General features: G+C 39.2%; 1 protein-coding gene across 1 annotated transcript; it reads right to left on the reverse strand.

The window, feature by feature from the left end:
* Window positions 1–1,103: 1,103 nt before the first annotated feature.
* NUP42 (nucleoporin 42) lies at window positions 1,104–18,467 on the reverse strand. The gene is made up of 7 exons (XM_036246924.1): window positions 18,290–18,467; window positions 15,687–15,918; window positions 14,089–14,183; window positions 7,056–7,132; window positions 5,811–5,897; window positions 2,508–2,592; window positions 1,104–1,869 (listed from the first exon to the last, which is right to left on the reverse strand). Exons 1-7 carry the CDS (start codon window positions 18,399–18,401, stop codon window positions 1,292–1,294), a joined length of 1,266 nt encoding a protein of 421 aa, XP_036102817.1. The 5' UTR covers window positions 18,402–18,467; the 3' UTR covers window positions 1,104–1,291.
* Between the last annotated feature and the right edge of the window lie 244 nt (window positions 18,468–18,711).

Raw genomic sequence — 18,711 nt, forward strand, 5'->3', positions numbered from 1 at the left:
CCATGGGACCCTGGAAGAGAATGAATGAGTTCTGTTTTTGAATATGTATAAAGTAAATGATTTTCTTGCTCTAAATTATTTTTAGAAGAAAATTTTAGTTGACTAGTGGGGAGCATAATAAATGTATTTTAATAATTGTTCTAAAGCACAGATTGTTCTTTTCAAACATGATTCCTTAACCAAATGACACTTTGTACATCCTTTATGAATATTCTGAAAACCACTGATGGGACTGTTAAAATCCGTAACATGGAGCTTGGGGAGAAAAAGTCTTTTGGGGAAGTTTAGAATAAAACTTGTGTCCAGTTTGTCCTATTTAGTTCTAAAATAAACTGTGTTTGATTATTTGAAGAAAAAAATCAGCTCAACGCTAGATCTTTGTTAGGTAACTGTTCTTGCAATGCTAGCTGTGTCATTTTTGAGGCTTGAGAAAGGAGCACAGAGCTCTGATATGTGCCTCAACTCATGCCAGGTCTTTGGTTTCTTGGATCAACTGTATGTAAGATCTGAAGATGTTATCCCTCAATCTGAGGACAACGGGAGACCCAAGCATGTGAGAATGCTAATATAAGCTCGAGAGAGAGCTAGAATCCTGACCCCTCTACATACACTATTTATTCACATGATCACAATTTCTATTCCTCTTACAATCCAACCATTTGATGGGATAATGTAAGGAGTAAGTAGAATTATATAAAAATTAGACTAAGATAAAATTAGCCTAAAATTGCTGAAGAAAACTCAAATGGTATTCCATGAGATAGCCAAAATTGAGGGGGGAACAAAATTATGAGGCAAAAATGCCTATGTCCTAAAAATAAAAGTTTTCACTCTTTAAAAGCTGTTATTTCTCTTTAAGAGAATCTTCTTTTGCATGAAGGAAAGTCATGCTACTGATGTTTATTCAGTAAGTAGGCTAAATATTTAAGCATTTCCCCCCTAATGGCTCTACAAGGTATCTCCTTCTTAAAATCTTCAAAGGTAAAACTTTAAAGGTTAAGATAGTGAAATGATGTAGAATGAGAAAAGTACTTTATTCAGCACACACTGACAGTTTTTTCAGTTCCATTCATAATTAGAGTAAAACAAAATCTCTTGCTGAATATTATGTTTTATTAAATAGTTAAGCTCAAGAAAAATATGTTCCATTTCAAACCCCTAGAGTTGTCATTGAAAGCTATATATTCCTTATAAATAAATATGTATATACATACATGTGTGTATCTACTCTTTTATAGAACCACTCAAAACAATTTAAAAGTCATTCTTTTCTGTGTTTAAAATTGTCCTTTCAAATATTCAGAAGTTCCATGGGCGGTGGCTTCAGTGGAATTTTCCCCAGAGTAAATGTCTTGGACTGAAACTGCTCCAGTTCTTCTGCTGTTAGTTGATGCTTGGGTGTGAATAATTCATTACCTGCTGTCATGCTGCCATTTGAGACGGAGGCAGAAGTGGATGCGCTGCTACTTCCACAAGTGTCGCCAAATGACTTGGAGAAAGGAGTGTGAGGATGTGGGCCTGGACTACCGAAGCTGGCCCCAGAACTGCTGCTTCCAAAGGCTGGGGCCACCGGAGCTCCAACAGGGCCTGCTGCCGCGGGAGCCGGGAATCCCGAAAACCCGGCTGAGCCAAATCCTGAAGTTGCAGGGGCTTTAAATGAAAATGAAGCGGCAGATGTGACTTGGGGTTTCCCAAATCCAGGAGCTGGAGTAGAAGCAGTGACAGAAGGACTGGTAGAGGAAACAGCTCCAAATACTGGAGTATTCCCGAATCCAGAAGGGCTTGTGGAAGAGGCAGGAGCAAAACCAGAGCTTGTTTTAAAACTAAAATTTTGAACGTTATCATTCCTGCTGTTATTTACTGGGAAACCTACAAATAAACCAGAAAAAGAAAAAAAAAAATCTATTATAATCAGAAAATGTAGCCATGTTACCACCCAACCTCTTCCCATTTCTCCCTTATTCCTGCCATGCTTGGATGTTGTGAAGAAAGATTACTGGAAGGGAGAAGAGAAAAGTAAAAATGAGAAGTAGAACAAACCCACTGAACCCCGCTGTTCTGTCTTTCTGCGACAATGATCTCATTTGCACTGCGATTTACTCAAGGAGGCAGCATCCAGAGCCCTCAGGGATTACTGAGTGCACTTTCGCTTTCAGCTTGCCCCACTCCCATTCACTAGAGCTGTTGCTTGAGGATGATACTATGCTGTTATACAAGTGACAAGGCAGGCCTCAGGGGTGCTGCTACCGTAAACTATGAACGTCTTGAAAAAAACCATTCCTAAAATATACTTCTAAAGCCTGCGTGAGCCACAGGGTCTTTCAAAGACCAATCCAGCCCATTCTGGCCCCCTTTCACTAATGCTTGATGAGCCAAACTCTTATGGAAGGTGGTAACATTTGCAAGGATAAGTTAAAATGGTACTTAACATACCTTCAGGCTTTATGATTTGAAACCTATAAAGTCCTATTTTCCAAAATCAGTGCCATCCTGCATTTATCACTTACCTGGTGACCCAAATGTTACTGTTTGCCTGCTGCCAAATCCAAATGTAGGTGCTGCTTGATTTATTCCATCTTTTACATCAAAGAGCTATAAAAAAAGGACAAATAATAAAGTATTTGATAAATAATTCTCAAGTACCTTTTCTATATATGTTAGAGCCAAATTTAATTTTTAAAATATGCACTTAAAAATGTAAAGTTAAATGTTTAACATAGAAAAATGCCCACAATATGAATATGTATAGAAAAAAATAAACCAACCTAAAAAATGAAGAGTAATTGGATGATGAATTGTGGTTTTACTTTTATTTATGCTTTTAAATATTTTCTAAATTTCTTCAAAAAACACAGATTAAAATCAGAAAAATACTTAAAAAATTTTTTTTGATTAATTTATTTTTGTTACAGATGTTTCTCCTTTTTTTCCCCATTGACACCCTCCTCTCCATCCCCCCCAACCCATACCTGGCTTTGTTGTGTGTCCATCGGTTATGCGTACATGCATATAAGTTCTGTGGTTTATCTCTTCCCTCCCCCCACCACCGCCTCTTCTGAGGGTTGTTAGTCTGTACCCTACTTCCACATCTCTGGGTCTACCCAATTCCTCAGACTGTTATGTTCATTATATTCCACAGATAAGTGAGATCATGTGATATTTGTCTCTCTGCTTGGCTTGTTTCACTGAGGATAATACTTTCCAGGACCCTACATGTCGTCTCAAAGGATAAGAGATCTTTCTTTCTTAAAGCTGCATAGTACTCCATTGGGTATATGTACCACAACTTTTTTATCCATTCGTCTACTGATGGACACTTGAGCTGTTCCCAGATCGTAGCTATTGTAAATAGTGCTGCTATAAAAATGGGGGTATATATAGTCTTTCTGATTGGTGTTTCAGGCTTCTTAGGGTGGAAAAATACTTTTTAATAATACATTTCATTGTATATAGGCTGATCTGCATTTCTCAAGAAACCTAGATATTAGGTATGGGACCTTTAGAGGGCACTCAGTTTACTTACTCTAGTACTTGAACTGAAGTTCATTCACAATGACACTATTAAAACTTACCACTGAAACCTATTAAACACTTCCCACTGCCCGCAAATACTTTATGCTCTTGCTATTTCCTGCTCTAGAAATGTCTTTCGTCTCTGCTTACTGAAATCTTAATCTCTCTTTCAAGAAACTTTTTACTTACCCCTTCCCAAAAAGCCTGTCATTTCCTAATGAACCCAACAGATATGATTTCTCTCATTAGGAAGCCCCAATAGCATATTTAAAAAATAAACTTTATTAAGGTATAATTTACATACAATAAAATGCATCCATTTTATGTCTATATATCAAATATATGTATATATAAACTTCAATGAGTTTTGACAAGCTTATAACCACCACCACTATCAAGATTTAGAACATTTCCATCACCCCTAGAAGTTTCCTTGTGTCCCTTTCAATCCTCTCCCAACTCCTGGCCCCAAGAAACCACCCATCTGCTTTCTATCACTATAGATGAGGTTTGTCTTTTCTGGAATTTCATATGAATGGAATCATTAGTATGTACTCTTTTTTTTTGGGTCTAGCTTCTCTCCCTTACTGTGATATTCATTAACAGGTAAATGAATTAACAAATTATACTCATACAACAGATTAAAAGAATAAAGAATGAATTACTGATACATGCTAAGCCATTGTGAGTGGACTGTCCAAGACCCTCTCCTACAGAGGAGCTCTAGAAAGCTGGCAGAAAGCAGGAAACTTCCAACCCTGAAGGAAGTTCTGTAATTCTTCGGACTCAGTTGTCCCTTCTACATCAGCTCTCAGAACGGTAGGTGGACTACCTCTCACCCATGGATAAAATGCTTTCAAGAAGTCCTACTACATTCAAATGGCATTATAATAACTGAAAGGTGGAAGAAATTAGCTTGCACAAGAGTCTAGTTATTTAGGACGCACAGAGTTAAGAAAGGATGAGGTGTTGGGACTGTCATACAGTCATTCACTAAGTTTAGGCAGCTACTACTCTCATATTGTTTTTCAGAAAGTAGAAACACAAACCACCTGGAAAACTGGAAATATTAAATTCTAAAGATAAATATTTCATTTTAAAATAAGGTTCTTAAGCCGTGGCTGGGTAGCTCAGTTGGTTAGAGCATTGTCTCGATACACCAAGGTTGTGGGTTTGATCCCATCAGAGCACATACAAGAATCAACCAACGGCTCTAGCTGATTTGGCTCAGCAGTTAGAGTGTCAGCCTGCAGACCAAAAAGTTGCGGGTTTGATTCCAGTCAAGGGCATGTACCTTGGTTGCTGTTTGTCCCCAGCCCTGGTTGGGTTGTGTGGGAGGCAACTGGGCAATGTGTCCCTCTCACATTAATGTTTCTCTCTCCCTCCCTCCCTCCCACTCTATCTGAAGATAAATGGAAAAATATTCTTGGGTAAGGATTAAAAAAAAAGAATCAATCAATGAATACACAAATAAGTGGGAAAACAAATTGATGTTTCTCTCTTTCTCACTCTCTCTCTGCTTCTCTTTCTCCCTTCCTTTCTATCTCTAAAATCAATAAGTTAAAAAAATTAAAAAGCAAATAAGGCTCCTAAGAACTTTTTATGGGATAGAGAAATCATAACTTTATCGACAGAGGAAATGACTACCCTTCAGTAAGGATAATGTATCATTGGAGACAAGTGGGTATAAAATAACTCCTAAAGGTGTTTCTGCATAAGACAAGGAATATATGGTAAATATCCTTCAGTCACAAAAGTATACATTAGTCTAAATGTGCATTCATATCATTTTTCAAAGCAATTTCTTTTCAAAGGCTGATAACCTGAAATATTGAAATTTATGTAATATTGTCCAATTTCAAAATTAGAACTACCAAAGTTTAAAACTTTACCCTAAAAATAGTTTTTAAAAAGCACAATTAGCCCTGGATGGTATGGTTCAGTGGTTAGAGTGTTGGCTTGGGCACAAAAGGATCTCAATTCTTGGTCAAGGGCACATACCTGGACTGCAGGTACAGTCACTGGCCCTGTTTGGGGTGGGTGTGGGAGGCAACCATTGACGTCTCTCTCACACTGATATTTCTGTCTCCTCCCTCCCTCTCTTCTACTCTTTCTAAAAATTAATGGAATAAATATCCTCTGGTGAGGATTAACCAAAATACTACTATTACTACTAATGTGTGTATTATAATTCTGATAAAGAATTTGAACTTTGCTTTCCAAATCGAAAGTAAAATTCTCTGCAGAAAAGCAATAGATAAAGTTTGCTTCCATGTAGCAAACTCTCCAGTACTCACCAAAGCTATTTTAGTTGATGTATCTAGACTTTTCAGCTCATTTACTCTGTTCCTCCACTGATTTATTAACTGTTGGACAGAATTTAGCTGAAGAGAGAAGAGAGAGAAATAATGAGTCAATATCCAGTGTTTAAATTAATCTCTCAAATGGCAACTTCACGTCTTGGTCAAAATCACAAAAAGTTTATGAAACATTTTTATGGCTCATAACTTGTAAAATTTGCATCGACCAGCCCCTATTTGCCAAAGATATTCTAGCTGCAGTCCCCTCTCCCTGGTCTTCAATTCCTTGTATAACCAGGTTAAGAATCACAAATACCTGGCAGCATAGAGTTAGTTGTATTTGGATGGGAGGCAAGCATGTGTACTAGTTAAAATACATGATCAGCCCTGGCCAGTTTGTTCCGTGGTTAGAGCCTCGGCTTGCTGACCGAAAAATCATGGCTTCGGTTCTTGGTCAAGGGCAAGTATCTGGGTTGCAGCCCCAGTCAGGGTTGTGAGAGGCAGCTGGTCAATGTGTCTCTCTCACATTGATGTTTCTCTCTCTTTCTCCCCCCCCCCCCCCAAATCTATCTAAAATGAATCAATGGAAAAATATCCTCAGGTGAGGTTCAAACAAACAAACAAAAAAACGCATGATCATGACTGTAGACTAAAAAATACAGAGTTTATGTCATTTCACTTAGCACCAAACTTATTCAGGCCCAGCTTTTTTATTTTTTGATATTTGATATTTAAGAATATTAATCTATATAACAGACTGCTTTATTTCACTTTACCTTTCTATCATTCATCACAGTGTCGGCACCTAAGAGATGCTCTATAAATGTCTGTCAAATGATGAAAGGGTGTGATTTCTGGGACTGGTTGTTGGATAACTTGTAATAAAATAATGACATTCCTAGTTACCACAGTCAATATATTATCACCATTTTAGATAACCAATCAATTTCAAAGGAAGTAATTTAGAAAATAAAAATAGCCTTTTCTTGCCCTGCCCAGTTTGGCTCAGCGGTTGAAGCACTGGCCTGAAAACCAGAGAGTCCCAGGTCCGGTTCCCGCTAGGGGCACATACCAAAAACAAAAAACAAAACAAACAAACAAACAAACAAAAATAGCCTTTTCTCAAAAAAAAAAAAATGTAGACCTCACCCACGTTGTCAAGCAAGCCTTGACTACAAACAGAAAAGACAGTAATTAACAGCTAATCTGTTACTGAGGTAGATGAATAGGAAACAAACTTACATAACTCTGTAAGTTATTGCTGGTTAAGAAGTTATGGTATTCAAGCCTCAACTCCTCTGGTGAAATGTCTGTAAAACCTGAAGTGAGGAATCAATTGGAATCTTTAAAACAAATGCCAATACTTTTGACAGGATAGTAAATCTAGAGGTGCTAAACAAGGAAATATGCTAATGTTGATCATTAAATTTTTTTCATAACTATAAGGAAGAAAAAAAAAAAACCCTACTCTTTCATGTTTAACAAAGTATAAAATTAGAATAAATGTAGTTGGTTATTTGATCTTTGAAGGGAGAATTTTTTTCTAAAGATAAACAGAAAGAAAGGAATAACAAAAAGAAGAAAAAAAGAAAGTTGACTAATATACATTTAAACTTCTATCTAAAAAATATTCTGCATATCAGAAACTATAATAAGCAAAATTAAAAGACAAATGATAAGCTGAGAAAGCTATAATTGTAACATGTCAGTAGAATACTTTTAACATACAAATAGTTCTTACAAATCAATAAGAAAAATAAGTTAATATGAGCAAATATAATAAACAGGTAATTCACAAAAATTCAAATAGCCAGTAAATAAATGAAATTAAAAAGTTCAATTGAACCCTGGCTGGTTTGGCTCAGCGGTTAGAGTGTTGGCCTACAGACCTGAGAGTCCCAGGTTTGGTTCCTGCTAAGGGCACGTACCTAGGTTGCAATTTATCCCTGGTCCGGGTTGGGGTCGTGTGGGTGGCAGCCAGTTGATGTGTCTGTGGCACCCCTGCCAGTGTGGCTCAGTTGGTTGAGCATCGACCCATGCATCAAGAGGTCACCAGTTCGACTCCCGGCCAGGACACATGCCCAGATTGTGGGCCTTACCCTCAGTGTGGGGCATGTGGGAGGCAGCCAATCGATGTTCTCTCTCATCAATGTTTCTCTCTCTCCCTTTCACTTCCTCTCTCTCTAAAAATCAATAAAGGAAAAACAAATAAAAAAATAAATAAAAAAAATAAAACACAAAAGAATGTGGTGAAGTGGACCTTCTCCTAAAATGCCAAAAACAGAATTTAAAATGTACAACTTTTCTGGGAGAAAAATTGTCAATAAGCATCAATTGCCCTAGAAATGTTCACACCTTCTGACCTTAATAGTATTTCTAAGATTTAACCTCAGGAAATAATTAGATGCATTCAATCTGTTGCAATATATTGCCTGGTAGCAGTGTATGAACAAAACTTGTTCTTGAACAAACATGTAGTTAGGAAAGGATGACTTTAATGGCTGTTTAAGATAATTGTGAATATTATTCTTTGATATTACACCAAACCTTGACAGGTGGTAGTTTCTAAAAGGTTAGCTGCAATATATCTAAAACATTTTGTACTATTATATTAAATCCACTGGTTTATCTTGAACTTAAAATGAATTATTCAGTCATGTATAATTTTACTTTATTTTTTGTAAATTTATTTTTATTGATGAATGTATTACAGATGTTCCTCCCTTTCCCCCTATTTACCCCCTCCTCACTGCTCCTGCCCCCTCCTGCCTTTCCTCACACTATTGTCTATGTCCATTGGTTATGCATATATGCATAGAAGGTCTTTGGTTTATCTCTTCCCATCGTCCCTCCCCTTCCCTTTGAGATTCATCAGTCTGACAACCAATTTGCACTTCTTAATTCCTTTATCTTCTTCACCCATTCCCTGAACCCCCCTCCCATCTGGCAACCAACAAAATGTTCTGTGTATCTATGAGTCTGTTTCTGTTCTGCTTGTTCATTTGTTTGTAGATTCAATTGTCGATAGATACATATTTATTGCCATTTTATTGCTCATATTTTGATCTGTTTTCTTCAAAAAGTCCCTTCAACATTTCATATAATACTGGTTTGGTGGTGATGAACCCCTTTAGCTTTTTCTTGCCTGGGAAACTCTTTATATGTCCATCAATTCTAAATGACAGCTTTGCAGGATAGAGTAATCTTGGTTGTAGGTTCTTGCTTTTCATCACTCTGAATATTTCTTGCCACTCCCTTCTGGCCTACAAAGTTTCTTTTCAGAAATCAACTGACAGTCTAATGGGAGCTCCCTTGTAGGTAACTAACTGCTTTTCTCTTGCCGCTTTTAAGATTCTCTGTCTTGAACCTTTTGCATTTTTTTTTTTTATCCTTACCCGAGGACATTTTTCCGCTTTTTGTTCAGATAGAGTGGGAGAAGGGGAGAGAGAGAGAGAGAGAGAGAAAGAGAGAGACTGATGCGAAAGGGACACATTGAGTGGCTGCCACCCACATGACCCAACCAAGGCCGGGGACAAACTGCAACCAAGGTACATGCCCCTAGCAGGAAACAAACCCAGGTCTCTCCGGACTGCAGTCTGACGCTCTAACCAATGAGCCAAACCGGCCAGGGCGAACCTTTTGCATTTTGATTATGATGTGTCTTTGTGTGGGCCTCTTGGGATTCATCTTGTTTGGGACTCTCTGTGCGTCCTGGACTTGTATGTCTGTTTCCTTCACCAAGTTAGGGAAGTCTTCTGTCATTATTTTTTCAAATAGGTTTTCAATTTCTAGCTCTCTCTCTTGTCCTTCTGGCACTCCCATGATGCGAATGCTGGTATGCTTGAAGTTGTCCCAGAGGCTCCTTACACTATCCTTATTTTTTGGGATTCTTTTTTCTTTTTGTTGTTCTGATTGGGTGTTTTTTGCTTCCTTATATTCCATAACAATGGTTTGCTTCTTGGCTTTACCTACTCTACTGTAAATTATTCTTTAAAGAATCTCTATAAATTATTCTTTATTTCAGTTAGTGCCTCCTTCATTCTGACTGGTCCTTTTTTATGCTCTTGAGGCCCTCACTAAGTTCACTGAGCATCCTTATAAGCAGTGTTTTGAACTCTGCATCTGTTAGATTACTTATCTCCATTTTGTTTAGTTCTTTTCCTGGAGTTTTGTTCTGTTCTTTCATTTGCGGCATGTTTCTTTGTCTCCTCATTTGGCTGCCTCCCTGTTTGTTTCTACGTATTAGGTAGATTGCTATGTCTTCTGGGCTTCCTAGGGTAGCCTATAGTAGTAGGTGTCCCATAGGGTCCAGAGGCACAGCCTTCCTGGTCACCCATCTGGGCCCTCAAGGTGCACCCTTTGTGTGGACTTTACACCCTTCTGTTGTAATTGAGTCTTGATTGCTGTTGACACGTGAATGGGAGGGTTTTACTCAGGCTGATCAACTGCAAGGACTGGCTGTGCCCACTAGCCACTAACTTCTGACTACCTTGGAGGATCAGCTGTGCAGGGGTCCACCACACAGAGCACGACTTACTTTAGCAGGGCTCTGGTACCCACTGAGTCCATTCCTTGAGTGTGTCACTTGTGGAGGTGGTTGGGTGGTGGTGTTTCGCTGTGTTCTGAAGCTGTCCACTGGGTGTGCTGGCTCTGGGGCAAGGTCAGCCATAGCCTGTATTCTACCCAGGCCACTAGGCATAAACTACAAAGTGGTCTGCAGATGGCTGCTTCTTATGCTGGGCTTGGAGGTGCCCAGGCAAAGCCAAGTTGTGAACCAAGACAGGCTGCTCCTAGTGCTGGGCCTGGGGCCACTTAGTGAGCAGTATTGCTGAGGCCAGATGCTGCTTTTTTTTAGAGCATTTAGGAAAATCTGAAACAGGAGCCAAGACAGGCCAATCCTATGGTAAAGCCACTGGGAACAGCTTGGGTGGGCCTGAAAGCTGGGTGGGGCATGGCCTCAGGCAATCAGGGAATCATCAGGGTGGGGCAGTGTGAGCCAGGTTTCTAGAGTCCCAGATATGGCACCTGTTTGCTGGCCTCCTGGGGGGAGAGCTCACCAAAGGAACAATGATCTCCACCAGCACATCTGTCCAGGAGAAAGCTGCTTCTCCAATCCTTGCCCCATGCCAAACAACTCAGTTCTTTCCCATGTCTCTGGTGCCTTTCGAGCAGCCTCCCCTACACTGGAGCTGAGAGGGGAGCAAGTCCGAGTAAGTCCGTGCACAGGCCCTTTAAGAGGAGCTGCCTGGGACTCCAGCAGCCTCAGCTTCCCTCAGGCTTAGTTCCCACTGGTTCTTACAGCCAGAGTTATGGGGACTTCTCTTCCTGGCACTGGAACCCTGAGCTGGTGGCCTGGTGTGGGATGGGGACCCCTCAGTCCTCAGGGAGGACCTTTGCAGCTGAGGTATCCCTCCTGATTTTAACCACCACACGTGGGTGTGGGACCAGCCTGTCTGCGCCTCCACCCTCCTACCAGTCTCGATGTGGCTTCTTTAATTTTGTTGTAGGACTTCCATTCAGCTTAACTTCATGTAGGGTCTTTTTTTTTTGCCACGTTTAATTTTGTAATATTATAGATTGATACTTTGGAAAATATTGGTTCAATGAGTTATATAGAACTTCGAAACATTGGCAATTATCATTTTTTTTTTTTTTTTCAGTCCTCACCCGAGGACATTTTTTGATATTTTGTTCGGCTAGAGTGGGAGGGAGAGAGAGAGAAAGAAACATCGATGTGAAAGGGACACATCGAGTGGCTGCCACCCACACGACCCAACCAGGGCCGGGGACAAACTGCAACCGAGGTACATGCCCTTAGCGGGAACCGAACCCGGGTCTCTCTGGACCGCAGGCCAACGCTCTAACTGCTGAGCCAAACTGGCCAGGGCAGCAAAGATCATTTTATAATATCAAAATGTTCATATTTGTTAATGTCACTATCTATCTCATCAGAAGAGACTGAGTATCAAGAAGTCATCAAGCTCACATTAGCACAAAACAGTTTTCCTTAATCTATTTTTCACTTGAAAGCTTAAATTTTACCATGGGCAATAAACGCTGTCAGTGTTTCCTCTGAAGTGACAGGCTCCCTTTATTTATTTTTTAAAGAAAATGTCACCAAATACATAAGTCTAAATAATCATAGGTCTCAGTCATTCTTTCAAATAAAAACTGTCCCATGGAAAAAAATTTTTTTGTAGCTAGTTCAACTCACAAGTCAAACGATCACACTAGTGCTTTCCCTCAAGCACACCACCACACTAGGATGTGGCAGAAGCACTTCATGTGCGCTGCCCATTTTGTCACACAGAATAGTAAAATATTTGCACTCAAGAGTTAATAAAACTAACTTTTACCATTTCATCAAGGACATCCTTAAGTAAAAATGACATTAAAAATTTAAATTGACTACTATTATAGTCTGTTAATACAGTTTATTGTCTCTGCCTTAATGTATACTAAGATACAAGGAGATTTACACATCCGTGCTTTTATTTATTTTTTTAAAGCCTCACCTAAGGACATGCTTGGCGGGGGGCGGGGGGAGGAGGGAGAGACATAATTGGTTACCTTCCATACATGCCCCAACCAGGGATTGAACCTGTAATCCAGGTCAGGTATGTGCCCTGACCAGGAATCGAACTGGCAACGTTTTGGTGCACAGGATAATGGTGCAACCAACTGAGCCACTCTGGCCAGGCTGCATCAGTACTTTTGCCCCAACTGTGCAAATGTCAACACAGTAAAAATGGCAATTAATATGTATTATTATGAAAATATCTTTGAATTTATACAGTCCCTACAAGGGTCTCGGGAATAAGGTTGCCAAATTTACAAATAATACTACAGGAGGCCCAGTTAAATTTGAATTTCAGACATACAATAAATACTTCTTTAGTATAAGTATGTCACGAATGTTACATGGGCTATTTATATGCTAAAAATATTATTCTTTATCTAAAATTTAAATTTAATGGGTACCCTATATTTTTTCTGGTACCCCTACATTCCACATTTTGAGAACCATTGCTTTAGGGCATTCATTAAGCATTAGGTTAAATTCTGAACTAATTTAAAAAGATTTAATACTTCTTTATTTTCTTTACAGAAAGAATCACCATTTGAAATTCTCATATTTACTTGCATTTCTTATTGTCTCCCTCTCTCAAGGACATAAGCTTCATAAGCGAGAGATCTTGTCCTTGCTCACCACTGTATCCCCAGCACTTAGAATAGGGCCTGGCACAAAATTCAATAAGAATTTGTTGAATGATTGATTAAATAAATGACTAAGGAATGGTGAGACATGAATTCTCACAGAGAATAAGAAGGTAGAGCTGAGACAGAATAGAGAACTATTCTCAGAGTTCTCAGGGATTGCAGGGGCTCTTATCTGCTGGGTACTTGCTGTTTACTCAATAGGGCAGAAGCCCGGGACCACCCAGAGTGGGTTTAGAGAAGTGTGGTGGTATAGGTTTCAGCCCAGAAAGGGCTTAGAAACTATAGATAATGGGAAGGAAAGGGGTATGTATGTATAGAAATGCTATCCTTATAGCCCAGCTAAAGTTCCTTACCTTTAAACATTATCTCCAGGATAGGTCTTCACATGCTTTATAAAGAAAAGCTATCCTTGCCCTAGCCGATTTTGCTCAGTGGTTAGAGCGTTGGCCTGTGGTCCAGAGAGACCTGGGTTCGGTTCCTGTGAAGGGCATGTACCTCGGTTGCAGTTTGTCTCTGGGCCTGGTTGGGTTGTACAGGAGGCAGCCACTCGATGTGTCCCTTTCACATCGATGTTTCTCTCTCTCTCTTTCCCACTCTATCTGAACAAAAAATGGAAAAATGTCCTCGGGTGAAGATAAAAAAAAGAAAAACTATCCTTGAAAGGAAAGGTAGGGAAGAAAGAGAACACGGAATCAGACAGCCAAGGCCTTAATGGCAGGCAGGGTATGACTCTTCTATTCACTGCTGGCAGCCAAGAGGTTCTAAAGTTGTACCTATAGGGAATCAAGAAAGCAGAGTCTCTGCCTGTGCTTATGGGATTGGAACTATGGTGGGTCCTGATTTTACTGAGAACTACATATCTGAAAAAAACTATACCTTCCAACCTCAATCTCTGAATCATGAAATTCTGCTGGAATACCCAGATACTTTAAACAATGTCCAAACTCTCCTAACAGTAGCTATGTTTGTGGTTATTTCTTTATTTCACATGGTCTTGGTTTTAGAAAATTAAAATTATAAAACATATTTTAAAAACATACAATTTCTCAGTTACCTGAAATACTAGGTTTCTTTTTCATTGGTGAATAAGCAGAGAACATCCACTGCCCTGATGATTCCCAAACCTCCATATCTTTCACAATTTCTTCCCTGACAAAAAAATAAAGAATCTTTTTCATCTGCTTATTAAAATTTATCATTTATAATTTTCAATGACTGAAAATTTAAATTGTAGTAAATATATGATTTTAGACTTTTTCCATTATATTTTCTCAAGTGTTCTTTGAAGCAGCTTAAAGAAATATAAACTGTATTTCATGTTATAGATACCACTATAATACTAAAGAAGTTCATAATTTTGGTTTTCCAGTATACTTAACCATTAACCAATACATTTAACTGAACTACTGTACCATACATATATTAAAGAACTAAAACATAATCAAATACACAATACAACTTTAATCTTTTTTGTTCATTATCATAAACATCATTGATCATTTAACTGGGAAAGACAGAAAGTACCAGGTAATATAGATGTATAGCATTTTAAAAATGGGTAGGACTTTAGAGATCATTTTGTCTAATTCTTACATTTTTCAAAACGGGAAATAGATCCATACCTATACAGTAAATTTGTTGGCACAGTTGTGGATAGATTCGGCTATAAATTAAATCCCTTCCTACCCTGTCTAGAACACTACAATTAATACAATTATAAGATACCATAGACAATCTGTATTAAATTTAGGATTTTTATAACATCAAATACAGGAAGGAGGGATTCATTTGTTTTTTCTTTAAAAAAAAAAAAAAATCAGTAACATATGGTACATGGCTCAAAATGCTTACCACTGGTTCTAATTTAGTTACGGAAAGTAAAAGACTAACAAGTATATTTTTGTCCTGGGAGCCAGGAGCTGAGGAAAGTTACAAATAGCCAGGCACTGTTTTGGCACCCAGTCATAAATTCTACTAAAAATGTTCTCAAGAAATGATAAAGAATTTACTCTACAATGAGGAATAAAATCAATTTGAATGAGGTAAATGAAGTAAAAGTTTTAGAAAGAAAAATATGAGATGCTCTGTGACCTCCAAGATCACAAGTTGCTTTAAATTACCTCATATTTTGTAAAGGTCTCATAATTTACAACAAACGTAAGCAGGACTACCTTAGAAAGATATTCACAATATAGTGTTATCAATATAAAAGTGGGAAAAGCATAATTAACTCTAAGAAGCCTCTGTACAAATATGGAAAGATGACACATTTTTAAGTGAAAATAAAGTCGTAGTTATCTCTGACTAGAATCATGAGTGCTTTTTCTTCTTTTTGCTTATTCTGATTTTTAAAATAATGTATTACTTCTTTTTAAAATATATATTATAGCCCGGCTGGTGTGGCTTAGTGGATTGAGCAATGTCCCATGGACTGAGAGGGCTCAATTCGATTCCTGGTCAGGGCACATGCCCGGGGTTGCAGGCTGGATCCCCAGTAGGGGGCGTGCAGGACAGCTGATTGATGTTTCTCACATTGGTATTTCTATCTCTCTCTCTAAAAATTCAATTAAAAAAAAATATATATATATAAAATAGGTAGCTTTTTAAAAAATAAGCAAATGAATAATAATTTTTCAGAATGCTTTCACTTACAGAAGTTTCTTTTCATCTTTCTGTGCATCAGAGCTAGGTGAAGAAGCAAATGGGTTCTGAGACAATCCAAACCCCCTGTTCCTATTAGTTGAATCTCCAGAATTAAAGGAGCCTAAAGATGACTTTTCTTGCTCTCTGCTACCCCCCCATGGTGTAGATTTGGAGAAACTGGATGGTTGGATAACACTGGAGTATCTCTGGTTGGTGGCATTCCATCCACGTGTGTTACTACCTGAAATAAACAATAAAACAATTTTACTGGAAATTAATCTTTTAAATCTATAAAAATTTAATTATATTTTGTCTTATTACATACATGTGGACATTATGCAAAGATTCAACATTTCCACTCATTTTAAATGACAGAACTCTTCACTTTCGGCTTATCTACTGCCGTTCAGTGTAATATCAACAAATCACATAATAGTCTAATTGCATTTCTGGTTAACAAGACTGAGAAGACTGTAAATCCCTAGAAAAATAATGACATATTACTAAATTCAGTTGACATAGGCTTATTAAGTAAACAATTGCTTGATAGTGGAGTGGATAGAGGACGTATATCTTAAATCATAAGCTCCTTCAGGATAAAAAGCTGTCTTTATCATTCTTTGCTCTCCCACTGGACCCTATATAGTAATAAAGTCTGAAAAATGGGGAATATATTAGAAAGTTTGTTGAATATGAAATATTATATTCATTGTCACCTCTGGACTTGAATAGATGCTTACATCTATTTGACTCAGTCTTCTCTTTAGGAAAACACACGCCCACCTATCTTTCACAGGGAGATTATAAAAATGATTTACATGTGAATAAATTGCATTGAGTTCCTCTATTATGAGCATATTACTAATATTTCATAATTATCAAAATGAGCCAACAGGACTCTATCCTTTCTGTCTCTGTATTTAAAAAAAATCTTACCAGTTAAACTATCTAAATTATTCATCATTTCCTACTTGGGTCCAAGATAATTCATCTTGTTTCTCACTTTCCATTAAATATATTAAAAAGTGGAGTGATGTCCTAGTCAGTTTGGCTCAGTGGTTAGAGCGTCGGCCAGTGGACCGGAGAGTCCCAGGTTCGGTTCCCGCTAAGGCACATACTTTGGTTGCAGTTTGTCCCCAGACCCGGCTGGGGTTGTGTGGGTGGCAACCAGTAGATGTGTCTCTCTCACGTCAATGTTTCTCTCTCTTCCTCCCTTTCTCCCTCCTGTTCTATCTGAAGATAAATGCAAAAAAGTCCTTGGGTGAGGATAAAAAAAAGAGTGGAGTGATGGGAGATATATTCCTTTATGAAAATTCACCTCCCAACTCTAAAACTCCTTAATAAAACCAAAACCAAAGCAAAAGGCAGCAGATTGCTGGACCAGGTCCCTCAAGTAGGGATTAAGGGTATTTTATTTTTCTAAATTCCTTTGGGGAATGATACAATTGAAGAAATTCAATTAATCTTTTGAATATAGCTTTTGGCCTTCATATTTATTAATTCCAAAAGCATTCACTTGTTTCAGATAGCTAAATACACTGTTGACTTTATGAGTTTCATTAAACTTTTTCATCAATCTATCCATTTAATGTTTATTTTCTAATTACTACATTTAGAGTGAGTTTCCACAGAATGTCAAATATTACATTCTGTTGATCACGGAAGTACATTAACATTTATGAGACCCTGACTCCTAATGTTTGGTTTGGGATATTTTATGACACCTGTTGTGGGTAATGCAAAAAGACTGTCTTCAAGAAGAGGGGTCAGGTGTGAAACCACAATGAAACTCAAGGTTGAAAGGTCAGATGAATATACCTAAAAAAGGGTAGGGGATAGTGCATGAGGGGTCAGCATCTGGTAATACCTTTAAGGACTATGTTCTAATTCTAAGAAAATAAAACCTCTTCATCTGACCTTTAAAACCTTGTGTTGTACTATGGTTTCATGTCTGTGATTTTTACATCATCCATAATTGGTTTAATGAAATATTCCAAAATCTTCGGCAATGACTTAGGTACAGGGAGCAGTCAACGTGGTCCTCTACCCGTTCCCTCATAGCCCAGAGTTCTTAATCGAGCATCCCATTCTCCCAATTTTACCCCAAATTTTATGAGCATGTACAACTGTCAGAGGAGTGGCTGTAAGCTTTCATTAGATTTACAAAGGAGTTCGCGACTTCCCCAAAGAGCCCTGACTCTAACCACAGATGTTAGCCTCTCCCTCGGAAAGCAAATTTAGTAAAAAGTATATTCGAGTCAAGGGGGGGGGGGGGGGGGGAGGGGGAAGGAGTACCCAGAAGGGTATAGTGAAGCAAGGATGTATCTGGTTCCACTTATGCCAATTTCCGAACCACTGCCACCCACCGACAGGGCAGTACATCCGATTTAGAACTCATTGTTGGGCTTAGTACCCAGGTCCGCGCCCCTGGCTTCGTCTGCTCTACAAAAACCGACCGAGCGCCCAGTACGCCGGTAAAAACGTCGGAAAGAAACTGCGTGCCGGGCGCTGAGCCGAGCCCCACGCGGGACGCCCGTTTCCCACCGGCTGGACCCCACGTCAGGCCCATCCCAGCCCGGCTAGCGGCGGCGGAGGGCTGAGGACAACGTCACCTGAGTGCTGTTGCTGTCGTCCGCCACCCGCACTCCAGGCGCCGGGATGTTTGTTCCAGCATCGCTCTCCAAAGCGACACCGGCCTTGAAGGAAGAACTGACAGATGGTCATTGCGGGCGCCTCCCCAACGGACCAGTCTCAGTAAGCACCCTCAACCACGGGAGTGCCGAGAGCTACCGAAAGTTCCGTCCCGGCGTTGTGACGTCATCTTCCAGCGCCTCGTCCCGCCCCCAGTGCGACGGGAGGCGTGGATTTTACCCAATAGGAATTGAGAAGAGCGGAGGGCCCCAGGTACTGTGTGTTTAGCCTGGGAAGGCGGAAAGCTTGAACCCGAACGTGGACAAAGAGGCGCCTTGAACCCTTGTGTGGTGCTTCGCGCTGCAAAGGAGGCTGGAGTTCGGAGTGAGAAGAAAGCGAGGCA

Source organism: Molossus molossus, unplaced genomic scaffold (assembly GCF_014108415.1).
Source record: "Molossus molossus isolate mMolMol1 unplaced genomic scaffold, mMolMol1.p scaffold_m16_p_7, whole genome shotgun sequence".
NCBI classification, from domain to species: Eukaryota; Metazoa; Chordata; class Mammalia; order Chiroptera; family Molossidae; genus Molossus; species Molossus molossus.

Excerpts from the sequence above, each read along its gene's own strand:
- NUP42 (XM_036246924.1), bottom strand. The coding sequence starts at position 18,401 with ATGACCATCTGTCAGTTCTTCCTTCAAGGCCGGTGTCGCTTTGGAGAG. Across the intron at positions 15,919-18,289 it reads ACGACAGCAACAGCACTCAG|GTAGTAACACACGTGGATGG; the intron begins GTGACGTTGTCC and ends TGTTTATTTCAG. Across the intron at positions 14,184-15,686 it reads AAAGATGAAAAGAAACTTCT|GGAAGAAATTGTGAAAGATA; the intron begins GTAAGTGAAAGC and ends TTTTTTTGTCAG.